Raw genomic sequence first — 19,575 nt, 5'->3', positions numbered from 1 at the left:
CCTATGATAAAATGGAAGTGTGCTGAAATGTTACAACCCAAATCATCAGAGTCATTTCTAAAGTAAATTTGCTTGCATTAGCCTTGCACTGAGCCGTTTGCTCAGCATTAAAACGCTGTCAGCAAGGGGCCGTGTCTGAGCTTACTGAGGACCTTAGCAGTATCAAGTCAGCTGTATGTTTTCAGGTCAATACATCAGCTGTTTTAACCATGTGTTGGTAGCAGCATACTAAGGCTGACACACAGAAGCTCTGCTTGAGACCAAATATCTGTTGCTGTCAGGAAAATTGGATAGCAGTCCACATAGACCATGTAATGCAGTTGTGACAATTCATTTTACTGCTTATAAACAATATGGCATTGATTTTTTTTCCTTCTATCAAACAGGGACTCATCAGCCAATGCCTACTGTTAAGTGACTTGGATCAGCATCAAGGACAGAACTATAGGATCAAGTAATGCCTATATATAAAACAATTGTTTATAGTGGTGTTAATATAATTATATATAGTGCCGCGAAAAAATGCTCAGTTAATGAAATAACAGCTTTTACTCAGATGCAATCAGATTAGAAGGCAGAAATGACACGATTCCACACAGAATGATACAGAATTGACACGTGAATTTAATCCTCTAACCACAGCCCTTTAACCTTTGTCTCCAACAGGTGAGATACTAAATATTCAGTATTCATTACAAACAATTCAATGGAAAAAAAAAAAACAGCAACTGAAAAACGTGTAAAAAAAACATGTATCCATGTAAAGGATACAGCAATAACGTCAACATATATTAGATGTTTTATACACAGCTGTGCACAGAAAGGCTGTGAAGCAGCTTGCCAAAACTGCATCCCTATGGTGATGAGCTCAAACGCACCATATAAAGTAAACATTGTTTTGGCGTAGACAAGCGCACGCTAGAGTTAGGGATGCTAATACACATTGCCTCTGCAAATGTTGAAAATTAATCAGCTGAGTCTCTTTTCAATATGTCTTTCTTATTTGATAGGAGAAGTTTAATGTTTCCCTTTCGGCTTGGGAGAAGGAATTTTATTATGAATGCGTAAAATTAAGGCGTATATTTGCGATCCTGTGCAATGTAATAATATCTTAAATTACAAGGTAATTGAAAAGGTGTGAATAGGTGCTAGCTGAGAGGCAAAGGTATACCATCGCTGGGGAGCATACCGAAGTACTCAGAAATGTAAAGGTATGACTGCAGAGGTAGGCTCTTGAGCTCTATGGGCTGCTTTGTAGCAGAACCAAATCCTAGCTTTGGTTCCTTTTCTAGATTAGGCTTTGCATTTTCTATTCTGTTTGGCTAAGGGGACTTTAAGCCATCCCCGGTACGAATCCTGTTACAAAATCAGGCAGCAAGGAGTCAGCCCTTTCTCTCTCCTCACTTGGGTGTCCTTTCAAGTAAAACCTGCCATTACTGGTGTTATTATCATTATTGTCGTTAAAAGAAATGTTAAAGTGTTGCTGAGGTGTTCCCTGAGCAGTTTTTGTGGTGCGTGCTGTTATGCTCTAGTTGAATATTGCAATAAAGATATTACTTGGATCATAAATGGTCACAATACTGAATAATATTCACAAGAATAAGGTAAGACAAGGCTTTATTGTAATGTGGATAACTGAATTGCTTCAGAATAGATATAGTTTACTTCAATAACCTTTTCAGCATTTTTATTCTGCTGTTAAGTCAGTATATTTGGTTTTTAAATATCAATTTATTTTTTCCCACTTGGCCTATAATCAACAGACCATTGTTAAAATATAATTACTTCCTCATCATTTCCTTCCCTATGAACAGAGAAACTTTGAGTTGTTTTTACCACCAGGTCAGCTGAAGTGAAGACTCCAGCAACACTTGAAATACTAGAAATCAACTTTTTTGCTGACCAACGTGTCATCTTCCTAGATATGAAAGGTGGCTGTCAAAATATCCCTAATCCGTCTTTACTCTGTCAAATTTTGTCATGTTACAACCACAAACCTCAGTGAACGTTATTCAGATTTTATGTGACAGAGCAACACGAAGAATCTAATAATTGAAAGATTAGAAGGAAAAATTGTCCATCATTTTTACAACTTTTTCTAAATAAAACTTTAAAATGCATTTGTATATTGGCTCGGTGAGTCAATATTCTGCAGAACCACCTTGCTCAGTGCAAGTATGTCTTGTAGAGCCTCTAACAGGTGTTCGTGCAGACTGCCCGGTGTTTAGCTCCATTCATCTTCCACTCCTCTCTGACCAGTTATCCCTTTCCCTGCTTAAAGAAAAGCACCCTGCTAGATTTTCACCACAGTGATTTGGGCACGTTCTTCTTTGTATTTGCCGGGGCTTTGGTTCACGAACATGAATGTTCTTTTGTTTCCAGCTCTTTCATAAAGGTCAAATTTGTGGAGTGCATAACTAATAGTTATTTTTTAAATTGTTGTTGTCCTTGGGAAAGACACTGAACCCACTTTGCCTGCTGGCGGTGGTCAGAGGGCCCGGTGGCACTGACTGTATGGTGGCCCCGCTGCTGTCAGTCTGCCCCAGGGCAGCAGTGGCTACAATGTAGCTCACCACCGTCAGCGTGTGACTAGATGAGTGAATAAATGTGTGAATGAGTGAATGTGGTGTAAAGTGCTTTGGGTTCCTCGCACTCACTTGATAAAGTGCTATTCACCAATTTTTCCTCTTCACAGGTGTTTCAACCTCAGCTCTGGATCTCTACAGCTCCTCCAGAGTTGCCATGGGCATCTTGGCTGCCACTCTGATTATTGCTCCCATGCACCGGCCTGCATTTTGAGTGACCTTCGGTTTCACAGTATATTCCGAACAAGGATTCATGAGATGTCCAAAGCATGGGGTATTATTTTATAAGCAGGCCTAACCTGCCTGCTGTGTTCCTTAGTCTTCATAATGCTTGTTCCCATTTGTTCTCCGACTCTGAGGACATCACATCACATCTGTGTCTGTACTAAGATTAAATAAGACTTCTGAAGGCAGTTGGGTGCTCTTGGTTTTATTTAGGAATATCAGAGTAAAGGGATGCATACATGCCACACTTTTCAGATTATATTTGTAAAGCAAATTTTCAAATGATCTGTTTTTTTTTTTTTAATGATATAACAATTCCCTCCCAATTTACATTTTTGCGCTACCCTGTTTGGGGCTATCACATAATATATCAAAGTTAATTGAGTTTTGTAGCTTCAATGTGTAGAAGGTGGATGAATACTTTAGTAAGGCACTGTGAATTTCTCAGTGTATTGCAATAAGAAAAGAAGCTTTGTTTATTAAACATTACTTAAAAAAACTAACAAGATATGAAAAACTGATATTCAATTTAAATGTATATTTCATTAAATGTTTAAGAGCAGTTTCAAAAATTCTTCCTTTCCTATTTGTCTCCAAAGTATCTAAAGGGAATATCTATGTTACTGCAACCATAGTATTCTGCTTTGTAACATGATAAAGTCAACTTTGTAAGCCCTGTAGTATTCACAGACACACAGTACATGTGCCATCACATGTGGCATGATATTAACACTGTCATTAACAGCCCAGTAACGACTTAACAAATATGTCGAAATAGGAGCGCTATGGTCAAACACTTCCTACACCTCCCGTATGACATTCGTACTTTTGGTTCCTGGCGGAGCCACAGGGGCCCTTGCACCTCCTACTGAGGATGCTAAAATAGGTGTGACAAATGTCTTGCAATCCTGGAGAAGTTCCACTCCTGCCCAGAGGCCATTGGCCTGGCTTGGACAAGACAGGACATGACAGGACATGACATAACACCATGCACTCTGGAAGAGGAGCTGTCACTGAAGAAGTGTAGCTTCAGGCAGTTAAGGCCCTTTTTATTCATGAACAGTACACCACAGGCTGGGCAACGTACCACACTTTTGGTTATTAACAGGTAATTACTCCTTCTAGGACATCTCCTTGCAATTTTGTATATTTGATGTTGTAATCCTCAAACCAAAATAAATAAGTAAAATAAAAAAAAAATACTATACCCAATTCATCAGCCTTTAGATGGTATTTGTCTTTGATATACTCAACTTTAAGGAGTTCTGGTGAAAATAGTCGAGTTAATATAAATGTGGAGCCACATATCCAGGCATACATGTTTTACAGCTTATCTGAGGCTGGGTTGTGAATATAAAAATGTTTAAGCACGCAAATATCCCATACCTCCCTCTCACTTGCAACCTCCCTCAGTTTATCAGTGGGGGGTCGGGTGGGGGGCGTGACTCAAACGTTAGCTGTGAGAGTTAATCTGTCCACCGAGCCCCTCCAGGTCTCCTTTCTCTTCCTATTAGAAGGTGTGTGAAAGACTGACAGTATTTGAAGTCCAAACCACCTACACTTGCACATTTCTATGAGGATGAGCAGCGACACTAGAAGTCCTCTTCAAGAGCAAACTCTGAACTAAGTAGGTCCAGCCGTCCATTGGAGGAAGTTCATCTTGAGTCGCTTGTATTTGAAAATTTATTCTTTTGGCTGTTGCCCACAGGTCATTATTATTGGTGAAGGCTTCAATTCAGTTCAATTCAATTTTATCTATATAGCGCTAATTCATGAAACATGTCATCTCAAGGCACTTACCAAAGTCAAATTCAATCAGAATATACAGATTGGGTCAGATTATACAGATTGGGTCAGATTATACAGATTGGTCAAAAAAAAATTCCTATCCAGGAAAAGCCAGTTGATTGCAGCAAAGTCTTGACAAGCAGCATTCACTCCTCCCGGAGAAGCGTAGAGCCACAGGGAGAGTCGTCTGCATTGTCCATGGCTTTGCAGCAATCCCTCATACTGAGCAAGCATGAAGCGACAGTGGAAAGAAAAACTCCCCTTCAACGGGAAGGAAAAACCTCCAGCAGAACCAGGCTCAGTATGAACGGTCATCTGCCTCGACCGACTGGGGTTTACAGAAGACAGAACAGAGACACAACAAGACAGACAAACAAGCACAGATGGATGAACACAGAAGAACTAGTAAAAGGAAAGCGTCAGGTATGTCATCCCAGTGACTACAGATACTACCTCTATCCACCTACCAAACTCCTGCTCTCTGCTCTTCTTCACTCTCATGGCTTAGACATGCTTAACCTCATCCAGTAGGAGCAATGTTACTCATGTCTTACACAGAGGTTGTAATTCAGCCTTTTTTTTAGCTCAGGAGACCTAGCAGCTGCTAAACTTCATCACAACCTCTTCATGACTGAACTATTCAAGTACCTACTGGAAGTCCCCACTTGAGGCTAGGAGGATGAAATCAAAAGTCCAGGGGGGGTTATAATACCTGGACCTTGACATTTTCAGTGGAATCGAACAGCCACTGGCCTATTACTGGCAACAGATACCGTACAAATGCTCTGGTTGTACAGAGACAAATGGCTCTAAGCAGGATGCCCAAGGACACCATATAGAACACAAATATATCTGCCTTTTCCAAGTGGAAAAAACAAACAAACATTAAGACTGTTTCGAGAAAAGCGCATGCACCCTTGTGAATCTGAATGGATAAAGACATCATCAAGTGTTGCACAGACAGGACGAAAAGTGCAGTGTCCTTCCTGGATCTGAGCCTGGATTATCAGATGGCTGCTGCTGCTCTCCAGAACCCTAGCATACACTTATAACGGCTGTTTAGGGCCGTGGTCAACTAATATCAAATCAAAGCACAAAGTCTTCAACCTCAGTTCTGGTGGCAGGATTTTAATCGTAAAACAGAAATAACAGCTTACGAACATGGTCGAAAAATAATAGATGAATGAATGAACGAATGAACGAATGAATGAATGAATGAATGAATGAATGAATGATCACACTCAGAGTTACACAGGTAATATGACAGACATCTGTGATCGCTGCTATTTGCACGGACACAGACGCATTGAAAGGCTGCAGCTTGGGAACCTGTTTAATTACAGCCTAGAATGCGAGCGACTCCACTGAGAGAAGGAGAGGGAGAGAGAGAGAGAGAAAAACACTTGATAACTGTGACATTTAAAATCTGCCTCATTTATCAAAAGCTGCCAAGGCAGAGTCAAAAAGGGTCATTACATAGTAAACATAGATTAACTCAACTCACAAAACCCACAGAAAGTGGTCTGAAAATGTTTTCTTATTCTGAAAAAAAAAATGCAGATGTCAGCATGTATCTCCGAGGGTTCTGTCATTTACTTCTTTTTTTTTTTAACTTATATTAGCGTGCAGAGCAGTGAGCAGAAGCCGATCTCAGTGTTAAATAGGTGCCACCTTCAGCATGCATCTCTTCTGTCAGTTCGTTTTATATGTGTCATTTTTTAACCAGCGTTTCCCTCTCTCGTTGCGGGCGTATGTAGAGATGCAATGATACAGTATAATGATGTAGTGCTGAATCAGAAGAAAATTAGGATATTACAAAGCTAAAACAACTAATAATTCTCTTCCGCTCTTTTTACAAGCACTACTTATTAAGAGAAATTCCACTTGATTGGTCGCCAAAAAAGGTGTACGGACTGCTTGGGCAGATTATGCTTTCTAGAATCTTTTTTTTTTTGCGGGTATATAAACCTACAGAAGCAGATTTCAGTATAAAAAGGGGATGTTAGGCTGTTTCGGGGCGTGCTGAAAGGCGGCAGAATGGAATAGCTTTCGGCCCCAGGATATTCTCCTGCAACTCAGCTCCGCTACTTCAGTAGCAACAGGATGCTTTTGAGTGTCAGCAGCTGGCAGAAGCACAGAATGCCAGGGAGAGGACAAAGATAAAGAGGGATCGGTTGGGAGGGATTGTATTTAATCTCAACGCCATTTATATTTAATAGCAGGCAGCTGCTTTGTTCTTTCTTTGATCATCAGAAGACCAGGTTGACAGTAACCCGGTGGAATGCACGGACACAAAGGAGCATGTGCGCATGAATGCCGGCGAAGGAGGACACTAATCACATGATCTGTACTTCCAATCATTTCTGGCTTTGTCTTTCACCAAATCACTGTGTCACTGTCCCTTTTTATCACAGTCTGCTGTTATGCTGCTTTTTTCCCCCTGGTGCTTCAAATGAACATATGCTCCTTCAAACACATCATCTAGTCGTGTGGCACAAGTGGCAGGTTCAAACCAAGTCGATAATTCATCTCAGTACTGGGAGAGCTTTTTTTTTTTTTTTTTTTTTTTCAAGCTGGATCCTGTTCTAAACCAGTGCAATGTCAGGATATTTTATACTTTGAGCTTGCTAGTCCTTTTTTGTGCATATTTCAAAGTGTTGTGTTTTCATCTTCTGAACACTTTAGTCTTCTGCTGTTGTTAACCCAGTGTATCTCCGGTCTTTCTTCCTTATTCCCTCAGCTGCTCCAACTTCAGTTCATCAGGTTCACTTGTTCCTTGACAAGTAATCATTCTCTCTCAGTGTGTCTATGCATCCTGGGTTCCTTCAGTTTTCTGTTCATTTTGTCAACCTTTTTTAATCGTTAAAGATCCACTTTGAAATAACCCCGCCTGCCTTGTGTCTGCTTCTTACTGACCAACAGAACATCTTTTCCCCAGGGTGGAAAGATTGATTTCATGATGAAAAGTATGGGCCTAAAAGCAAAACATAACTGAAACCTCATTAGTTCAACTTTGTAGTCCAACTGTTTTTAATATTTGCTTTTAGTTTCTATTTTCCCATGTTTTATTTTGTTTCTACATTTTATTCCAACTTGCTTTTATTCTGTTTTATTTTCCTATGTTTTAATCATGTGAAGCACTTTGTGTTATCCCTGTACTGAAATATGCTATACAAATACATTTGCCTTGCCTTGAACATAAAATTCCAGGTGCTTTGATTATGGAAAGAAATACAATCAGGATTTGTTTTTTGGTAATCACAGAAATTATCATTATTTAAAACAATTACTTATAGTTTAGAAATAAGTAAAAACATAAATAACTGTTTTACTTATTTCATAATTGCACTGAACTTAAGTTGTTCTCTGCCATCTTGTTGGTAAACTTCCCTTAAAATGAATCACTTTTCAAACAAAGATATTATATGAAGAAATATAATTTGCAATATCATGCATGCCGACAATGTCAGAAAAACATTTTACATCAAAGAAATATCCTGATCAAGTTATAATTTCAGGTGTTTGCGCAGAATTTGCTGTGATGCTGACTAGTTCTGACACCACCGACTAGCAATCGGGGCAAGTGTTTTTGATCCACGGGTGGGTCAACGGGTTCCCACTCAAATAAACGTACTTTCGTTTGTTAAATGCTGCTGTGGCTGATAGAAAGTCTTGCTGACTACCGCAGGATCTTTTGTACCGACCATCTGTCACTTCATACAGCAGGGAACGTTTCACTGCTCAACCTCTCTTCGTTTTGCCATCTTTAAGTCTGCAAACTGTTCAGAACAAGTTTGCCCTAAGCACATGGCTTCAGCGTTCAACAGGAATGTGAGCCCAAATCAGTCAGGAGACAGTGCAAAATAAGAAAGTACTAGCAGAGTGGAGATTCCCAATATAATAATGTAAGAAAATGAATAGGTTTTACAATAACACATTGTACTTTTCATGATTGTTTGGTTTATTCACTAGTTTACCTGCACAGTCGTACGGGATTCGCTTGAGCTTGCTTAGCAACAGTTCTGTTATATATGTAAAAAAAAAAAAAATTAAAAAAAAAAAAAATATATATATATATATATATATATATATATATATATATAAATAAATAAATAAATATATATATATATATATATATATATATATATATATATATATATATATATATATATATATATATATATAAATGAAGCACCATATTTGACACTACAGTTCATTTTGATTTGCCTAGGAAAAAGACAACAAACACAAGCCTTCAATAATAATACAAATTTAGAAAAGCACATGAAAAAAATATCATTGGTCTTTGTTTCCTGGTATTGATTTTAATATCACTCATCTGGTTGTGAATAATTAAGACCTGCACCGACGATCCCTATTCTCGGCTTCCTTTAATATTACTTGGTGGTGTGGACAAATCTTACTGTAAACAGTGTGCGTTATTCCAGGCTGCGATACTGCTTAAAAATACTCTCCAGGAGGATGCGTTCACAAACGCTGATAGCTTGAAACAGCAAACATAAATTATGTTGGTGACATTTGAGCGACTGTACAAAGAACCGAGCTGAAAGGAAAGGCAGACAGAACACATGGCAAATGGAAAAATGATTAAGGTGTCTTGAAACAAAAAGTACAATAACGACTCTGTAAAATTGCACACCTTAGGATGTGTTCGAAGGAAGGAAGAAAAGAAAGAAATAACACCTGAAACAGTTGTCTGCCTGCACTCCCTAATGCCAGAAAGTGTAAAGAAAAAAAATGGCAACATTAAAGAAAAGTAAGGCTGACTCTGCTATCTTTTATTGGACCTATTGCAGGTCTGAAACAAAAAGACTGATCTTAATTAACAGGTGAATTCAAAGTATTTGTAGGAACCGCTGGGATTTTTCAAAGGTATTTCAATATGTCTTGGTTTCGTGATTATGGAAAAAGCAACCAACATTGATCAAACTGACTCTCATTCATTTTAACTACTTTAGGAGGATTTGGATTTTCCTACTTTCTGCTGAACCTCGCTGTTGCAAACAATGTCCATGAAATTAGAAGTCGGGTTTTCAGCTGGTCCAAAATAGTTTAAAGATATCAATTTTAATATACAAATGTTTATAAAAATGTGTGCATAATAATGATCACATAAAGATGACATCTACAGGCATATATAGCAACCAATTCTTAGCTGGACATGAATGATACAAAGGATCTCAGTGCTGGACACACCCAATCAAAATGTCAGGGTTTGGTGATGTTAAATCGTGATAAATTAAATAAACAAATAAAAGCTTTCCACTTCGAATGCGATATATATTCTATACCACTAAACTGATATTCCAACATTTGGAAAAACAACAACCTAAGCAGGTCCTTGGGCAAATCTTTGTTTTATGTAATTGTTGATCTAATTTTAACAGGTATTCTTCTTTGTTGCACAATGAACACATAATTAACCTAAAATAAAACTAAGCTATCCTAGTCACGCATGTCTCATTTGCATCGTTCATCTAAAGCAGAGTTGTCAGAGAGCTTACAAAGGATAAAAAATATTCAGATTGCATTATTTGTTGTTATTTCAACTTCATAGTGGGTACACCTGGTCTTGCGTTCTGTTTGCTGTGACACCATCCAGGGGAGGCAGATCATCTGCTATAACCTAATAACATAGAAAGGATTCCTGGATCAGTGTGTGCTTCTGTGCTTTTTGTGTCTCTGCTCTGTCTTCTCTAAACCCCAGTGGGTGGAGGCAGATTATCATTCACACTGAGCCTGGTTCTGCTGGAGGTTTTTCTCCTTGTTAAAGGGGAGTTTTCCTCTCCACTGTCTCTTCATGCATGCTCAGTATGAGGGATAACTGCAAAGCCATCAACAATGCAGAAGACTGTCCACTGTGGCGCTACGCTTTTTCAGGAGGAGTGAATGCTGCATGTCAAGACTTGATGCAATCTGCTGGATTTCCTTGGATAGGAACGTTTTGACCAGTCTGTATGATTTGATTGAATTTGACTTTGTAAAGCGCCTTGAGATGACGCGTATCAAGAACTGCCGCCATATAAATAAAATTAAATCATAAATTGAATTTAATATATTACCCACCAAATAACCAAAAAACAAAACAATAAAAAAATTATTAAAAACTACACTGTGCATCCATGAAAAACACCATAGTGGCGGCGGTCGCGTCATACTCAGGGGGCTGCCTTTCTTCTGACATAACAGGACGTTTTTTTTCTTTGTTATTTTTTTGTTGTTGTCATGGTTAGTAAAATTATAAGCCATTAAAAACAGGCCTGACATCTCTGACCCAAAAACTACCAATAAACTGAAGATCAAGTGGATTTTATTTTTAGCATCGCACTGAGTCCAAGTACACCCCCAAATAAACAAAAAAACTGCTTCACCGCAACAAAATCAAAGATGTGCAAAATCAGTGTGGCCGAAAATCTGTGGAGTCACCTGGGGAGGTCTGCGGACCAGTCTTCACACGTCTGCAGATTTGGAAAACTTTTGCAGAGTCAAGATCTGGGATGCTGATACAAGTCTAAGTGCTGTTCTTGAATCAAAAGGTGCATCAGCAAAGTATTAGATTAATGATGAGCATGAAAGCTGATGAGACATTAGTATGTGATTGGCAGTAGATAAACCTTGGTGTGTTCCTTTCGCATGAATGCAGATCAGTTTTCCAAATCATCTAATGTGAGAGAGGAACTTCTTCTTTCTTAAAATAACTAAAGCAACAAAATGTTGTAACATTTTATGTGAACGCAATCTTATGCACCTTTAACTAGTTTTAACTAGCAGTTACCCACTGTGAGAAAGAGAATAACTCCATATACCATTTTAACAAGACTTCATTACAAAATTGTACAACTGTTCATTTTAGTGGTATTTGGCTAGTAGGTTTTATTGTTTTTACTGCAATGTTAGTTTCATGGAGTTAACTCTTATTTAAGGGCACACGTTTGGGGGAAGAATCGACTCTTAATTACATTTCATGTATTTTGCATGTCCTCCTTATGAGTAGATGTAAAGATCCAAGAAATGCTAACAACTCTTTGTTAGCATTTAGCTTCCTCAGAACTTTTAACAGTTTCTTTCCCTTCTATCAGTTCAGACGGAGGAGTCCAACGGTAGAAAATGGGCAGACTTATGAGGTTTTTTTTTAACCAATTGCAGCATTACTGCCATAGTTATTACTTGAATTGAAGTCGTTTGAAAAAGTGCTAAATGAATAAATTGCGACTGTCTTGGTTTGTACGATCTTGCACAACGTGGACATGCATGCTTTTTATATAGGTGAATCCAACATAAATGAGCTTAATACAAATGCACATCACAGATTTCTATTTGTAAAAAATAGCCCCTTGCAATTGTGCACTACCTTGTGTTTTTCTATCGCATTAAATGCAAATAAATACACTAAACTTTGTTGTGACAAGAAAAGGTTGATGGAGTATAAACACTTGCCCAGGCATTAAATCTCTTCAGAGATTAGAGTTCATATTTGTAGCAAAGCTTTGTGCAATCAAGAAAGCAGACATGAAAGGCTAGACAGATGAGCAAAAAAAAAAAAAAAGAAAAAAGAAAAAAAGGGCATGAAAGAAAGTGAGAAAAATGAGCGAGCAAAAGGGAGTGAAGGGCGGTAGATGATGCTGAGAGGTGTCGAGGCAGGGAGATAGGCAACTTGCTGGTGGGTTCTCTGTGTGGTTTCCACCCCTGGGGGGGGGGGGGGGGGGGAAGGAACAGCAGAGGAGAATGTAGAGGGGCTCATTTGGTTCCTTCGGAAAGGAAAGGCCAAAGCTTCTAGAGACTGCAGAGGCTGTCATAAAGCCCGCTGCGCAGGGATGGACTCAGAAGCATGACACACCCCAGAAATGAGCTAAATGGGAATCACACAGTGGACTGGAGACAAAAAAATATGTGGCTGAGGGTGAAGCACCAGATGTACAAAAAGGTGAAAGAGAACAAATGAAGAGGGAGAATACATGGTAGTGTGTGTGTGTGTGTGTGTGTGTGTGTGCTTTTGAAATTGTAGCAATCTTTTTATGCATGTCTTCAGATTGGTTTAGAAATAACTGATAACGCTGACAGAAAGAATGACAAGAACACGGGATTTGTCTCCATCTTCCCGCAAAGGAGAAATGTTGTTTTTTTTTTTGTTTTTTTTTGGCATTCTTAGAACGAGCCTCATGCCTTATTGGCATCACTGATGGTTCAAATATTTTGTTTTGTGGTGTTAAATTGTGAGTGCTTCTAATGAGCTTTCCAGGCGGCTGCGTGTTATGTTGAGGGAAGAATGTGTTATTTGGCTGTGCTTATCCAAGCAGAGTAGGTAATAAGAGTGTAATGGGGAAACGCTGGAGTTGAGATACAATAAAAGAGGAGGAGGGCGGCTGCTCTGTTGGGATACACTACTGAACTTGTTTTACTGGGATCTCCGAGACGCCATTTAATTGTTAAACACATAAACAGCAATGAAAAAGGACTTATCTAAAACGTATATACACGTTCAGATGCGAAACCTAATGTAGCAGCCTATATCGGATCAGGCTTTTTAACTACGGCGCACACGATAATGTCATACAATAGGTGTACACTCTAGCAGGCAGGAACAGTGAGGACTGTGATAAATATTAAAACCGGTTTTCACCTTGACACAGCTGCTGCAGTAATTCAGAAATTCATGAAATATGTCTTTTTCAGCAGTTAAAGCTTGTACAGTGGTGTTGCTCTACATCTCTCGCCGCAGCAGAGGCATAAAGAGTAACAGTCTTCCAATATTGCTACATTAGGTTTTCAACAACACCGCCCAGCTCAACGATATAAATCTCTTCTACTTAATACAACTTAGGCGGATTTCTGTCGCAGTGTACGTGAAAGATTTGAAATGCATAAAATCGGCGTTGCTTGGGGAAACTTAAGTTGGAGTTCAGTGCGGTTTTAATATATTTTTTAATGAATATCAATGTATGATGTGTGGATTTTTGTGTTGGTTGGATCTCGAGCTGCACAATATAAAGTGCAATATCATTACAAAATCAGTTTGGGTAACAGTGGAGTTGTAAATGAAAGCTAGTATGCAGTATGTGCTAGGATGATACTTGGTATTACATTTGATCTTCCCCCACATTCTCCTCTGCGTGTCCATAATTTATACGACAAGTGACGTGCATTTTAACTGATCTTTATGTGCACATCTGTCTAAGCTTACAAAGAGTAGAGTGAACATTATAAAATTGGGAGAACAGAGAGGAACATGTTGGTTAATCAAAACTGTTATCCTAAAAGGCAACAATAATAACAATAATAAAAACTTAGCTTTACCCTAAAAACACTGGACAACCATAGACATCAGTTTCATGGCTTTATCTCAGGTTAGCCAGTCCTCTATATTTAGCTTTCAGAAATACTTTAAAACTTAGATTTGTTTTTGGCTCTCACTTCCTGTACAAGTTAGGCTTGTAAAAAAAAAAATTCTAAGTCATGCTTAATTAACCAATTTGATCACCCTCACTCAGACACAAATGTCCTTATGTTGACATCTCACTTACCGTTCAACCATATTTTCCTGTTGGACAGCTTAGACGGGAGCCAATGTCGTCTATCCTATTTATTTTCAATCAAATAGTGCTTGAAAGGATGGGGGTGGGTGTAAACGGTTGGAACACCTGCTTTGTGTTCGTTTGACTGTGATGGACTGCTGACCTATCCAGGTTCTCAACCCAACAGGACTAAGTGGGTATAGATAATAAATGAGGGGATGGATCATTGTTTTTCCTCTCTCGTCTTTTCTTTGCCCTGGTTCATTTGGAATATTAGCTGTACTCTGCCCTAAACACTAAACTTTGTGTATTTTACAAGATAACGAGTCTTTTAAAAGCTATTTTATTTTGTATTTACAAGGAGAATAAAATTGTCAATGCTCTAAAGGTACTTCATGGAATCTGTTTTTGGTGGTTGCTGAGCTAAAAAAAAAAAAAAAACTTAAACGTAAGCTTAAATGTACACCATAAATGTAAAAACACATCATAATGATGCTTTCAAGAGGACAAAGTATATCTTTTTTATTGGGTGTTTTTCTTTTTTTTTTTAAATCGATGAGCTCAATCTCCAGGGCTGAATACAGCTGTTAAGCGACTTATTTTCAATCTGTCAATCACATTCAGAAGACGAGTTGAGGGGGTTGCAGTAGACTAACTATTTACTGCTACTCTTAAAAGAGAGATGAAAAAGACAAGGTGTCATGTTTGTTTTTCTCATTTAAGGTGGCAACCTCTTATGTTACACTAGGTTTAAAGATTATAGCACACACAAAAAAAAGTAAGAAAGATTGCATCTGAAAATAAGCATAAGCATTGCTCCAAAAAGACACAGCACTTTGCAATGACAAACATTTGCTATTGGCAAGGATAACTTCAGTAAAATGAAGGTGTTTTCTATTTTAGGTAGTATGGCTCTTAAAACGATTTGTGTTATTGTATTTGCACACAGCTGCTGTACGAGAAGGTCAAAGAAGGCATTAACGCTGCAACGCACTGCAAATCGTGCAATCTTGAGCTGAGAAAAGCTTTGGCTTAACACTGAAACCTCCCAAAAATAATCAGAAACACCCAACTACAAGAAAAACGCAATTATAACTAAATTAGGTTTAATTTCATTTCCTGGTTTAGTCCCATCAGCCATAAAAACCAATATTGCAGGCCAGTGTAGTCAGTAAAACTCTCCTGTTAGCTATCTGTTAGATCTTAAATTAAGAAAAAGAAAAATTATCCCTGATATGTCCAGTTGTGGAGGTTTCTACCAAGAATTATGAATTTCATTTTCCTTTTTACCATTGTAGCCAGAAGATTCGAGTCGTAGTAGTCGAAAGAAGAAGAAGAAGACGCTGTCTACTTAACTCCCCCACTCTGTCATCCTGTTCTGGTTACAAAAATATCTTGAAATAACAAGAAAACTCTTGTCTGCTGCTTCTCTCCTATCATTCTTTCACACTCTAACTCATTCTCTTTCCCTGTCCTTCCAGCACTACTCCTCCTCCCATAGTGTCACAGTCCATATGGTGCTGCAACACTGTTGGTCTCCTGTGGCCACACTTCCCACGATGCATCTGTGGCTCTGGGCTTTCGATGGAGCCGATAGGCTGAGAGTACTGTGGTATCGACCAGCTATCGCCCGGTGTGAGGTCAGCTCAGTGCAGCACTGGAGTGTGTCCGAGCAGCACACACCACTGACTTTCAGTCTATCATGGACTCCGCCAATCAATCCTCAATTTTCTGCTCTTACCTTTGCCTCTATAGAAGTATGTTCTCGCGTCGGATTCCTTTCTCTGCAACACATTTTGTCCCTTTTCAGAACGCCGTCGAGCATTTTCTTCTTTGAACTACCATCGGATTGATCCATTCCTCCTAATTTCTCGAAGCAACACACAGTGTGACATCAGTGGTGGGGTTCGGCCTCTCAGGCTGCAATAACAATATTCCATTCAGAAAATGGACATGTTGTTTTTTTTTATTTTCTTTTTTCTTTTTTTGAGCTGGGTTTCAGCATTTTTCTTAATATGCTTCACATTGTTTTGTTGCTGTGAGCTGGCTTACTCTCTGTCTGTGTCCATGCAGAGAAAACAGAGCTTAGCAGAGATCAATCCCATTGAGTCTGACTCTTTTCACCAGCCAAGGATCAATACTTTTTGTTTCATGTCCCCCCTCTGCAAAGTACACACAAGAACGCAGACACACACAGGCACAGTCTAAAGACATGGCTAAGGGAGCTGACCCAACCCTTCAGAAATAACCTATCGGCTAACTTGCTCACCGGGGGATACAAAAGTTCATTATGACAGCTTTGCTAGTGCTAAATATCTGCTTTGGGCCACTTACTAAAAGGCAGCACAGCATCTGATTATATTTGAAACTCACTAAAAAGCTTTTTTTTTTTAATCACAAAAGACAGAAAAGAAAATAGAGTTAGAAACTTCAGCATGTGAGTCAAGATGTATAATTAATACTGGATAAAACAAAATCACTATAGCTTGTTTATTTAAATGTGCTAGAAAGTTATTGTGTCTTGGAGTACTGAATGTATGAAGGTTTGTTATTTTTTTTTTTTTGGGAACAGCAGTAAACATTTAGTTTAGTTTGTTTTTTTTTATTTCAATTTAGCAGATTCCTTTATGCGCTTTAGCTAGTTTATTTTGATTCAAAACGTCTCTTCTGCTCAGTACTTTTAGCACATTTATTCCATAAAGACCGAGTGCTGTATGAGTTCATAAAATAAATTGCCGTTACAGGATTTTTTTCTTGTTGCAATGAATCTCCAACCAGAGAATTGCTTGGCTAGTTTAGCATGAATTTTGCATAATTTATACTCCTGTCATGGTATTGCATATGTACTGCGCTTCCATAGCAACTACATAGATTTAAGTAAATGTTTCTGCCGCACTGCATTTAAACCCATCTGGTAATGGGGTTTAGGTAAACTCATTTCCAGCTTAGCTCCACCACCATAGTCTTTAGAAGACGTTGAAAGAATATTTGGCATAAACGCTGCAACTCAGGGATGCCATATGTACCGTACATAACCACATGCCCATTGTTTTCACTGGTACAAAATTGGAGTAAATGCTACACAAATGTGGCAGCTATGAGCCAACAATAGTGTTGATTATCTCCACTTAAGCATGCACTCTGTCTACTTGGCATGTCACCGTGGCTTGACGTGGCTACCTTGGTGCCAAGTTTTCAGATTAAGTCACCTAATAATTATTTGACCACTTCATGATACTCAGAAAGCATTAAACTTTCCTACTCGTGTCTCCAGCAATCACAAAGTTTGGAATAAGTAACATTCAGCCCTTCCAGTAACATTTTAAAGAAATGTGAGCCCTTAATCCCAGTACACACACCGTTAAAGTGATTGGGAGTGTGTGATGACTATACACATGCTGTACTTAACACAACCTTGTGTTTCACAAAATGTGTTTTGTGTTTATGGTAAAATGTAATTTTATTCATACCAACATACTTTGCAAGATAAGAAGCACTTCATCTTAAAATCTGAGCACACTGGGTAATATTTAAAAAAAAAAAAGTCCTCTGGTGCTGCTCTATAAAAGCACCATATATTTCTTTCAGATTTTTTTCTCCATGTGAAAAAAATAAATATTGTGCATAGGCAGAGAACACATATTGTATGCCTTATTGATTACGTTTCAGGGTAATTCTAAACAAGCGGAATTATTTTTCAGACAAAACTTGCTGCTGGTAGGTGACATGACACTTATACACATTCAAGTAGCATAAGTGTCTCAATTCAGTTCTCAGCAAAATATATTTAACCAGCTGTTGAATAGCAAAACATTAAATAAATAAAGTCAGTGTCCATGTAATGCTTTCAGTCCAGCACTGTTTGGATTAAGCTCCTTATCTGGCTAAGCAATTATATATTTCAGATGGATTATTTGCTCCACACACCCACCTTGCCTGGAGTACTCGTCAGCCTCGTGGTGTACCAAGTCCGTCACGCAGCCGCCATAGTGGAGCCTCTGCTCATGATCGAAGGCCTTCAGCGTCTCACTGGAGCTGTAGGACTTCTGGGTGGGCACACGGCGCTCGTCTGCATCGAGTGAGGAGGTGTTGAACTGGGAATCTTTGGAACAACGGCTGCGGGTCAGAGAGCGATTCCTACGGTCTTTTATATCCATGCTGAGGTCGCGTGAAGTAGGCCGCTCCTTCGGGGCAAACGTTGCAGAAAAGGAGGAGAACGACGAAGGCAGAGGGGTGGAGAGGCCTCCTAAAGAGCCCCCTTAATGTCTGCTACTGCTTCAGACACCTGGAAAAACAAAGGAGGAGGGGATAGGGAGAGTGCAGAGGAGTCAGAAGTTAGAATAAAATTAAGAGAGGTTCCACTGTGACTCAGTCTTGCCTTCCACTCCCTGGTGGTCCTGCAGGGAGAGTTAGGTAAGAGGGAGCACTAGGAACGGACATTTGAGCAACCAGGCAAATATACAACACATTGGAGTATTGACGCAGGATAAGTAAGGCTATTGTGGGGAGAAACAGAGCTGCCAGCCCTGTGGTCCACTGAGATACTCAGCCATCGACCGCGCTGATGAAAAATAGTCATCCAGCATACAAATCTATTACATAAAAACAGGGAGTGACTCAAACATGGACCAGTCAGCCAGAACTGAAGGCGACCGTGCCCTGATTTGACAAAGGCGGACAAAAAAAAGCTGAGAAAGACAAGACAATGTAATGGCAGAGCAGGAAGATAATCTAGATTAAAAGAAGGTAAAGGGCGAACACGGGAAAAAAAAAAGCTGCCGGATGCAACAGGAAGGATGGAAGGGGAGGAGAAATGACTTAAGGGCATTGAAAGTCTCTCCCTCATTATCAGAGTGAGAATGGATCTGGCTCCCTTGGAGCCTGTAAGGGATAATCAAACACACCCAAATGCATATAATCATACAAACAGCGCACAACAAACACACACCGACGCGCACCGCAAGACCTGCACAGAAAATTGTGTCGCCTGAACTTGCTGCAGCCCATTTAATAACTTGCAACATCTTGCCTATTTTTGAGATTACCTCAGCATCTAATGTTTGATTCGTTTCACTCTTGCAGCACCAGCCCCATTTTAATTTCCAAAACCCACAACATTTATGAACGCAGACTGTAAATGAACACGATGCTAATAAAGCATGCTACGCGCTGAGCAGCCTTGACCAGTGCAATACACGCGGGAGCCGAGGTTCAAAGAACAAGAGCACGAGAACCAGCCGAAACTGACAGCAACCCTTCCAGCGGCAGCCGGGATTTGATATTCATGGCAATAAATAGGTCATTCGTGGTTCTATTACTTGAGGCTGAGAAAAGTCTGGTCCGCCCTCTGCATTAGAGCTCGGCATTGTGTTTTCATCACACACGCTCTCGCTCTGGACAGCACTTACCAGTATCAGAGCAGGAAAGGGCATTTCTGAAGAACA

General features: G+C 39.3%; 1 protein-coding gene across 9 annotated transcripts in view; it reads right to left on the bottom strand.

Annotated features, from left to right (window-relative positions):
* tenm2 (teneurin transmembrane protein 2) overlaps nt 1-19,575 on the bottom strand; it is a 311,048-nt gene that overhangs the window by 215,034 nt on the left and 76,439 nt on the right. For all 9 annotated transcript variants that reach the window (XM_036127097.1, XM_036127098.1, XM_036127104.1 and 6 more), the window contains exon 2: nt 18,063-18,416. In XM_036127097.1, the coding sequence (XP_035982990.1) occupies nt 18,063-18,288 (226 nt within the window). In that variant the 5' untranslated portion in view covers nt 18,289-18,416. The remainder of the gene's footprint in view (nt 1-18,062; nt 18,417-19,575) is intronic.

This window comes from Fundulus heteroclitus, chromosome 23, assembly GCF_011125445.2.
Source record: "Fundulus heteroclitus isolate FHET01 chromosome 23, MU-UCD_Fhet_4.1, whole genome shotgun sequence".
Lineage (NCBI taxonomy): Eukaryota > Metazoa > Chordata > Actinopteri > Cyprinodontiformes > Fundulidae > Fundulus > Fundulus heteroclitus.
This window is presented reverse-complemented; position numbering and strand designations above follow the sequence as displayed.